This window comes from Pristiophorus japonicus, unplaced genomic scaffold (assembly GCF_044704955.1).
Source record: "Pristiophorus japonicus isolate sPriJap1 unplaced genomic scaffold, sPriJap1.hap1 HAP1_SCAFFOLD_2993, whole genome shotgun sequence".
Taxonomy (NCBI): Eukaryota; Metazoa; Chordata; class Chondrichthyes; family Pristiophoridae; genus Pristiophorus; species Pristiophorus japonicus.
This window is the reverse complement of record NW_027252772.1, coordinates 1-9,716: the sequence shown is the minus strand read 5'-3', so window position 1 is coordinate 9,716 and position 9,716 is coordinate 1. Positions and strand designations below refer to the sequence as shown.

Here is a 9,716-nt window from a genome sequence, read left to right as displayed (position 1 = left end):
AAAGAACAGATATAAATCAGGAGGTGTTGCAACTGATGACCTCATTCAAGAATTTGAGATTGTGGCGAGCAACAAATCTGATTGGTCTCTTTAAACATCCAATCAGAGAGATACAGAACAATGGATATTGACAAGCCAACCACAACCATTGCCTTCGCCAATCCCTCATTAGCATAGGGCTGTGGGCGGAGTGTGGGGCTGCCGATATAATACGGGCTCGGAGCAGAGTTTCCCCAAATCTGCGCCTGACTGAACGAGACGATGGCTGACGAAAAGAAAACAGGTCCCGCCAAGAAAGGCGCCAAGAAAGTAATCAAGAAAACCCCAGCGAAGACCGGCAAGAGGCGCAGAAAGTCGAGGAAGGAGAGTTACTCCATCTACATCTACAAAGTGATGAAGCAGGTTCACCCCGACACCGGCATCTCCTCCAAGGCCATGGGCATCATGAACTCGTTTGTGAAGGATATTTTCGAGCGCATCGCGGGTGAGGCTTCCCGCCTGGCCCATTACAACAAGCGCCACACCATCAGTTCCCGGGAGATACAGACCTCCGTGCGCCTGCTGCTGCCCGGGGAGCTGGCCAAGCACGCCGTGTCGGAAGGGACAAAGGCGGTGACCAAGTACACCAGCTCCAAGTGAGACTGCCCGCTGTCCTGACAGATCAAACCCCAAACACAACGGCTCTTTTAAGAGCCACCCACAACCTCTTTGAAAGAGCTGCACAAACGCATCTCCCTTTACACTCTATACTGTAATTATTTCTTGCATTTACTGTAATTATTTCCTGTACAAGTATGTTTGAGAAATTTTACACTTCCAGCTGTAGATTTAGTTTTGAATTCTCAGATATCAGTTTCACTGTCTGGTTCCACTTTAGCGTCGCTGGAATTTTCCGCCAACTACAAATACGGTCCCTGGTCGCTGTTTCCCTTTGCTCTCAGACACGTTCATTTACACCGCCTGCCGAATTAAGAGCTTGTTTAGGGGCTGAGACTCAGATTTCAGTCTCACATTCTCTCTCGCAAGCCCTTTTTAAGTTTATTTTTCAATTCCTGTTGCAGGTCAGTCCGTTTATTAAGCCGACACTCCCCGCAGTGTAACAACCCAGAGTTCTTACAGAGACCAGAACCGGGGCAGTTTGAATACTCTGTCCCTCTTCTCTTCTCTTTTCACAGGACTCCCAGTTTTGGGCTCACTCCCGCCTTTGCAGGGGATCGATCGATAATCTGTGAAACCCAATTTTTACAAAGATTGAGTTGGAATGTGTCCCGTTACAGAATCGGTGAGGATTGATTCCCGCCCATGAGACAGTTTGAAATAGTACCCGAATTTAATCCTGATTGTAACAGCCTGGAACCTGCCAGGGGAATATGTAAAAGACAAAATTAATTAAAACGTGTTGGGAAATCTTTGACTAATGGTGAATTTATATTCACATAAGCCGCTATTTTAAAATTTCTTGGCGGGGTTTTTGAATTTAAAATAATTATTCTGACTGTTGGAGACAGTAATTTGCGCCCTACTTCCATTGGTGGGCTAAACAGACTGTGATTGGTCACCTGAAAAGACCAATTAAATTCACCACCGAGCGACCAATCACAAATTCGCTCCCTGCATTCCTCCAGAAGGTACAAGAAAGGCAGATGTGGGAGGAGTTTCTCATTCTTTCTCTGAACGTGTGGATTGTGGAAATGTCTGGGAGAGGAAAAACCGGCGGTAAAGTTCGGGCCAAGTCCAAGTCTCGCTCCTCGCGGGCCGGACTGCAGTTCCCTGTGGGCCGTGTTCACAGGCATCTGCGAAAGGGGAACTACGCTGATCGTGTGGGTGCCGGAGCCCCGGTCTACATGGCTGCTGTGCTCGAGTATCTGACCGCTGAAATCCTGGAGCTGGCCGGCAACGCGGCCCGCGACAACAAGAAGACCCGCATCATCCCCAGACATCTGCAACTGGCTATCCGCAACGACGAGGAGCTCAACAAACTGCTGGGAAAGGTGACCATCGCTCAGGGCGGGGTGTTGCCTAATATCCAGGCTGTGCTGCTGCCCAAGAAAACCGCCAGTGCGGCCAAGGGCAAGTAAAGCGGACAGCATTTAATCGAATAACCCAAAGGCTCTTTTCAGAGCCACCCACACTATCTGTGAAAGGGCTGCTTTCTGTTCTGTGGATCATAATTGTCCCTGGTCTAACTTAATACAAAACAGACGGAAGTTGAACGTCAGACCGCTAGTCATTGAACATGTTGGGACAGCCGTATATGAACCGGATGATAAGAGCCGAGTATAAAGGAATGAGCGGTTGATGGGCTCACTGACTTTAATAGAGTTAATAATTCCACGGGGAGAAATATATACATTTGAACACATTGATCCATGCGGACTTTTACCCTTTTTTAAAATTTGCGTACAGAAGGATGGAATTCCAGCTCATGGTTAATTTAAAATATTACAAATAGTATCCGACCTGTGCCCGCATTAAGAGCTGGGTTAAAGGTGAGATACAGATTGCAGGCAGCTCGTCCCCTCTCTGGAATCTTTTCCGGTATGTGCAGTGGGATCAATTCACTATCAGATCTCCCACTTATAGTTAGCGCCCCACATTGGGTGGGTGCAGTCGGTATACTGGGAATCTGACTCGCATTGATACCTGGATCAAAGCCGCACCGTCAGATAATCACCGCCTGCACTGCATAAAGTCCCAGTTACAGTAACACTACAAGACATGCACGGGGTGTACACAGGACAGTTTGCGTGGAGCCGGTCGCAGCTCTTTTCTTTGCTGATTTGGTGGCTCTGAAAAGAGCCGTTGTTGCACTTGGTGCGAAAGCTTGGAGCCCGGGAGGGGGAGTCTAGGCGCGCTCCCCGCGGATGCGGCGGGCCAGCTGGATGTCTTTGGGCATGATGGTGACTCGCTTGGCGTGGATGGCGCACAGGTTGGTGTCCTCAAACAGCCCCACCAGGTAAGCCTCACTGGACTCCTGCAGGGCCATGACGGCCGAGCTCTGGAAGCGCAGGTCGGTCTTGAAGTCCTGAGCGATCTCCCGCACCAGGCGCTGGAAGGGCAGCTTGCGGATCAGCAGCTCGGTGGATTTCTGGTAGCGGCGGATCTCCCTCAGAGCCACGGTGCCGGGTCTGTAGCGATGAGGCTTCTTCACTCCGCCCGTGGCCGGAGCGCTCTTCCGGGCCGCTTTGGTCGCCAGCTGTTTGCGAGGAGCTTTCCCTCCGGTCGATTTGCGCGCTGTCTGCTTGGTCCTGGCCATCTTCTGAACGGATCTCAGCACAATCTGGGACACACGGACTGGGAATGGTCCTTTTAAAGTGTCTGTCAGGGCCCGCCCGTGGGCTGTGATTGGTCATAACCCGACCGCCAATCATGTTTCAATCAATCACCGAGAGCGAAAGGGAAGGGCGGGGATTACTGGGCCATGATTGACTGAAATGAAACTGACAGTTCGTCAATTTCAAACAGCCCGCCAATTTCAGAGTCTCAACGAACAGAGATTAAAGAAACTCTAATTTCCCGCCAGCAATTTAAGAATTCGGCTCTTTATAACCTCGATGGTGCCCCATTATAAATCACCGATCCCATTCTCTTTAACATTCCGGTTTGAATTCTGTCCTATTCCCTGATGGGTCTGTAGCGAGCGGGAATAATTCCCCGGTCACTGCATCCTGTAAACACAAAGTCCCGCATCTATCCCGCCAGTGCCGTCCCGTTTCACCGATTCTCACACAAAGCTCACAACATAACGGGATTATCTGTGAGGGGAGACTGTGTATCCCCGCCCGCTCATTGTGACCGGGACACCCGGAGTTTCTGATCTCATATTAAACTATTATTCTAAAATATTTAATAATTCCCATATTCCTAAAGCGACTACACTGCAAAAGTACTTCATTGGCTTTGAGAAGTCCGATGGCCGTGTAAGGCGCTATATAAATCCAAGTGTTTCTTTCCTTTAATTAAATAGCTGAAATAATTTCCCAACCAAACTGTCCACACTCCGATCCCCAGGTCACTGCTCTCTCTGTGAGGCGGTGGGTGGCTCTTAAAAAAGCCTTTGTGATGTGCTGGGTGGAAAGGGTGGAGTTGTTCAGCCGCCGAATCCATAGAGAGTGCGGCCCTGCCGTTTGAGAGCGTACACCACATCCATGGCAGTGACCGTCTTGCGCTTGGCGTGCTCGGTGCAGGTGACGGCGTCCCTGATGACATTCTCCAGGAAAACCTTCAGCACCCCGCGGGTCTTCTCGTAGATCAGGCCCGAGATCCGCTTGACACCGCCACGGCGAGCCAGGCGGCGGATGGCGGGTTTGGTGATGCCCTGATGTTATCACGGAGCACTTTACGGTGCCGCTTGGCTCCGCCTTTGCCCAGTCCTTTGCCTCCTTTACCTCGTCCAGACATTTTTTTAATTTCAAAATATACTTTATTCATATAAAAAAATTTGCACGATACATTGGAAAGCAGTTCAGTACATTTGGATGCGGTCAGCAATTCCATACAATGCATTTGGATGCTTGAGTGCAATCCGTAATACAGTCATCAAGTTACGTTACATGTGGCACTCTACGGTACACAGAATGAGTGAGGGTACAGTTACAATTCTTTACAACATACATTACTAAAGAGAACTTGCATTATACATGGCACTACGTAGGTGTTTTCAGATCATGGTGCTCTATGTCTTCAGAAAGTTTACAAGTACAGCCCGAGGGGAGTTTTATACTGATTCCAGCCTCTGGGTTTATCGTGGCGGAAGGGCTTTAAACTGTGGGTCTTCCCAACGTGCCTTTGCAGCGACTGTACCAATTTTTAGTGCGTCCCTCAGCACGTACTCCTGGATCCTGGAGTGCGCTAGTCTGCAACACGTAGATGTGGACATCTCCTTGCTCTGGAAGACCAGCAAATTTCGGTAAGATCAAAGTGCGTCTTTCACCGAGTTGATGACTCTCCAGCAGCAGATGATGTCTGTCTCGGTGTGTGTCGCTGGGAACAGTCCATAGAGCAGAGTCCTATGTTACGGAACTGCTTGGGATGAACCTCGACAGCAACCACTGCATCTCTTTCCAGACCTGCCTTGCAAAGGCGCAATCCTGAAGGACAGTCTCGTCCGCCCCGCAGCCGACTCGAGGGCACCGTGCCGTGCTGCTGATATGCCGGCTGTGCATGAACGCTCTGACGGGTAGGGCGCTCCTCACCGCCAACCAAGCTACATCTTGGTGCTTGTGTGAAAGCTCTGGCGATGAGACGTTCTGCCAAACGAGTTCGACAGACTGCTCGGGGAATCACTCGACAGGGTCCACCCTCTCCTTTCGTAGGGCATCCAGGACCTTACATGCTGACCACTGCTTTATGGCCATGTGGTCAAAGGGTTTTTTTCTGAAAATCTTTTCCACGAAGGACAGGTGGACAGGCGTGGTCCAACTGCTAGGGGCGTTTCGCGGCAGCGTGGCCAGACCCATCCTTCGGGAACAGGTAGAACCTGAGCACGTAGTAACACTTGGTGTTTGCGTACCGGGGGTTCATGCACAGCTTGATGCAGCCGCAGACAAAGGTGGCCATCAGGATGAGGGCCACTTTCGGAATATCCTTTCCTCCACTGTCCAGAGACTTTACTTCGTGTCTCCGCGGACACGGTCTATTTTGGACATCCAGACAAAGTGGAAGACGGCCCAAGTGACTACCGCGGCACAGGAGCATGAGATGGGCCAGACCTGCGCTACATACAACAACACCGAGAGCACCTCACTCCTGATTACCAGATTCTTTCCTGCGATGGAGAGGGAGCGCTGCTCCCACAATCCTACCTCGTCCAAACATGATGATTCTTCACTCAAACTGTTCCTGAATGAGGAACGAACTGCTGCTGGCTTCTTTGTTACAGGGCTGGCCCCGACCTGACTGAGAAAGCGCAGAGTGAGAGAGGCGGGAAGGGGAGGAGACAGAGTGAGAGATTAAACAGAGAGCGCGGCAGGGGAGGAGACAGAATCAAGATTGAGAGACAGAGCAGAGCGCCGCCTCTGATCTTCCCACTCCACCTCCAGCTTTCTGCAACCGCCAATTTCAAATTGTTTTCTCCACAATACAACCGATACACAGCGCTCCGCACAAACCCTTACAGACTCGGAATTCATATTCAAGGCTTCCAGGAACCAGAAGCTTTTAAATAAGGTCCCGGTACAATTAACAATCAGGAATATTCCCGCCTATATAGTCCGTTCCCTGTCAATCTCAGACATTATTCCATCTCCTCTCACAGACCGGTTCAGCACTTTACAAACACCTTATTCCAGCTGATTTGGAGAATCTGGTGTTTGGGATTTGAGTTGTGAGGCGGTGTATCGCCGCCAGTCCCACCGTCTCACAGAGACTCTTCCCCCTGAATGTGAAATGACTGACCAGGAACTGAGACTGGAGCCGGACTCAAACCCCAGTTACAGTAAGTCCCGGGCCGGACAGCCCATTCTCTGTGCTTTATTGTGGGCACTGGGGGAGGGGTGGATGCAGACACTGGGGGAGGGGTGGGTGCAGACACTGGGGGAGGCGATCAGCTCTTTTCTGAGAGGCGTGGGTGACTCTGAGAAGAGCCTTTAGGTTTAAAGGTTTAGAACTTGCCTTTTTATTTACTTTTTGGGCGCAGCTTTCTTGGCCTTTGCTGATTTGGGCTTGACCTTTGCTGATTTGGGCTTGGCCTTCACTCTCTGGTTCTCCACCTTTTTGACCGCCTTCACTTTCTTGGGGCTGTTGGGCTTCTTCATCGCCGTCTTCTTCCCAGCCGGTCCTTTCGCTATCTTTTTTGCCGTTAGCACCTTCTTTTGAGCTCGTTTTCTTGGTTGCTGCTTTCTTTGCTGGAGATTGCTTGGCTGCTGGCTTATTCACCTTCTTTCCCACTTTCCCCTGGGGATCCGTCTTCGCAATTTTGAAGGAGCATGAAGTGCCCGTGCCCTTGAATGGTTTCAGGGAGCCATTCATCACCTTCCTCCTGATACTGGACCTGATCTGGAAGCCGCGCTTCTCTACATCGACGCCTTTGGCCGCCAGAACCTTATTTATCGCGGCCAGGGACATCCCCTGCGATCCTTGCCATCGGCCACAACCTTGTGGATCTGGCCGCCCAACTTGGGATCGGCTGGCCTGGAGCGGGGAGCCGCCGCCTTCTTCTTGCTGGGAGCCTTGGTTTGAGCGGCGGCGGCAGGAGGAGCCGTTTCGGCGGCTGCAGTATCAGTCATGTCCGCGACTCTAGAAAATCTCTCTGACAGTCAGAGCTGGGTCAGAAATGAAACGAGAGGCGGCGACACAGAGCAACTTAAAGGCAGCGAGCGGACGGGGTGGAGACATCCTGCTGTCAGCTCCCAGCCCCTCCAGCCTCTCTGTGTTTCTCTCTCATAGAAACATAGAAGCATAGAAGCATAAAAAAATAGGTGCAGGAGTAGGCCATTCGGCCCTTCGAGCCTGCACCACCATTCAATAAGATCATGACTGATCATTCCCTTAGTATCCCTTTCCTGCTTTCTCTCCATACCCCTTGATCCACTTAGCCGTAAGGGCCATATCTAACTCCCTCTTGAATATATCCAATGAACTGGCATCAACAACTCTCTGCGGCAGGGAATTCCACAGGTTAACAACTCTCTGAGTGAAGAACTTTCTCCTCATCTCAGTCCTAAATGGCCTACCCCCTATTCTAAGACTGTGTCCCCTGGTTCTGGGCTTCCCCAACATCGGGAACAATCTACCCGCATCTAACCTGTCCAGTCCCGTCAGAATCTTGTATGTTTCTATGAGACCTCCTCTCATCCTTCTAAACCCCAATGTATCAAGCGCCCAGTTGATCCAGTCTCTCCTCATATGTCAGTCCAGCCATCCCGGGAATCAGTCTGGTGAACCTTCGCTGCACTCCCTCAATAGCAAGAACGTCCTTCCTCAGATTAGGAGACCAACTCTCTGATTCCAATTCAACTCGGGCCCTCCAGATTCCCAGACTGGCCTCTTTCTGTCCCGAAGACCGGGATGTTTCCTGGTGAGAAAGTTTCATCTGAATTGAAGGCAGCAATTTCGATTTAAACCCATTTCATTGCTGCACTGGTCGCGCTCTCTCAGCCGATCGCAGATATTTTCTCTGTTTATTGACTGAAATTTGAAATCAAATCAAACTTTCTGAGCAGGGCAGCAGGGCGATCCTGTGACAGGGAAATCTTTGAATTTTACACAAGAGGGACTCTGAAATCCGGCGATGAGAGCGGACACACAAACACAGTGACATTAGTCTAACCCGCCCGTCCCTTTAACATACTCTCGCTCACACAATGTTGAAATCTGCACATTCACAGCACAAACTGTTCCCAGATTTACAGTTCCCAGCACAGGTTTTCCTCTCCGCTCGGCTGTGCTGCCGATTCTCGGGTCAGTTGTCGTTTCCCAGCTCAGTAAGTGTTAAACACTCTGAGGCCGGCGCTCCTCACAGTGTCTGTTCCCAGATTCAGGGGCAGGAGCCAATCACAGCTGTGGCTGGCTTAACCCATATCTGCTTTTAAGTTGTTATTGTTCTAATGCAGAAATATGTTTGACTAACATGAAAACACAAATTATGAGCTCACCGCCCCTGCAGCATCTCTTTGTCTCTTTCTCCTCAGAAAATGAGCGACATATAACAGTAACTGGTGCCCTATCCATCCCATACTCAACACCCAGAGATGGCTATCAGAGAGAGCGACAGAGAGACAGACACAGTATCAATCTTAAACTACCGAACTGTGTCTCCATATTACACTCAATAATATTATCACACATTCATGTACACCACCAGTGGAAAAGACACAGAGACAGATACAGTATCAGTTTTACACTTTGTATCAGTGTCTCCATAATACGCTCAGTAACAGTGCCACACCTTCTCGTATTGCACCAGAGAGAAACAGAGACATTATCAGTCTTGCACTTCCATCAGTGTTTCCACATCACGCTAAATAACAGTATCCCACCTTCACAAACAGTACAAGAGAGAGCGGATAGAAACATAGAGGCAGAGAGAGAGGGGAAGGCTGAGCGAGAGACAGGAGAGTGCGAGGTAGGGCAGTGAGACACAGAAAGACATGCACAGTTATCAGTTCCAGACTGACCTGTGAAGTTCTGTTTTATTCTGAAAGTTCTCATTGGAGAGACAGAAGATGCAGTCTCCTCTCTCACTGATATTGTACCAGAGACAGACACATTATTAATCCCACACTGCGGGACAGTGTCAGAGAGTGAGAGACACAATGTCCCACATTTTAACCCTCGCCTGTCTGATGTACTCTCTGCAATCTTGCAGCTCAGGGCCGTTTGGTGTTACTCTCAGTTACAGAGTGTTTGACTCTAATTAAACTAATCTTGGACTGTTTCTGTCAGATATTAACTTCTGCACGGTCCCAGCAAACACTCCCACTCCTTCGTGACAGGTAAAGTGTAAATCCCATGTGCACATATCCAAAAACTGAAAGGTAGTAAGTAAAATTGGTACTTGCATCGCAGAAACTGATAGGGGCAGAGTAAAACCCACACATACAAATCAGAAAAATGACAGGTAGAAGGCAAAATCTTCATTCACGTATCAGAGAAATGCAGGTAAAATTAAAATTGATACTCACATTCACATACCAGAGACAGGCAGATACAGAGTAAATTCCACACTCACATAGCAGGAACTGAGAGGTACAGTCTAAAACACACAATCAAGTAGC

At 49.6% G+C, this 9,716-nt stretch overlaps 3 protein-coding genes and 1 pseudogene across 3 annotated transcripts; 2 read left to right on the top strand and 2 right to left on the bottom strand.

The window, feature by feature from the left end:
- The first annotated feature begins 261 nt into the window (after positions 1 to 261).
- Positions 262 to 639, top strand: LOC139248887 (histone H2B 1.2-like). Its single transcript, XM_070872235.1, has 2 exons — positions 262 to 390; positions 475 to 639. The coding sequence occupies exons 1-2, from the start codon at positions 262 to 264 to the stop codon at positions 637 to 639; spliced, it is 294 nt and encodes a 97-aa protein (XP_070728336.1).
- A 1,052-nt stretch (positions 640 to 1,691) lies between these two features.
- LOC139248884 (histone H2A-like) lies at positions 1,692 to 2,120 on the top strand. The gene has a single exon (XM_070872233.1). It carries the CDS (start codon positions 1,692 to 1,694, stop codon positions 2,076 to 2,078), a length of 387 nt encoding a protein of 128 aa, XP_070728334.1. The 3' UTR covers positions 2,079 to 2,120.
- A 1,970-nt stretch (positions 2,121 to 4,090) lies between these two features.
- LOC139248885 (histone H4-like) lies at positions 4,091 to 4,401 on the bottom strand (annotated as a pseudogene).
- A 340-nt stretch (positions 4,402 to 4,741) lies between these two features.
- Positions 4,742 to 7,210, bottom strand: LOC139248886 (histone H1-like; the record flags this gene model as incomplete). The annotated part of the gene is made up of 2 exons (XM_070872234.1): positions 4,742 to 4,888; positions 6,625 to 7,210. Coding segments are annotated over 2 exons (733 nt in total), but the record flags the coding sequence as incomplete, so codon positions are not given.
- Between the last annotated feature and the right edge of the window lie 2,506 nt (positions 7,211 to 9,716).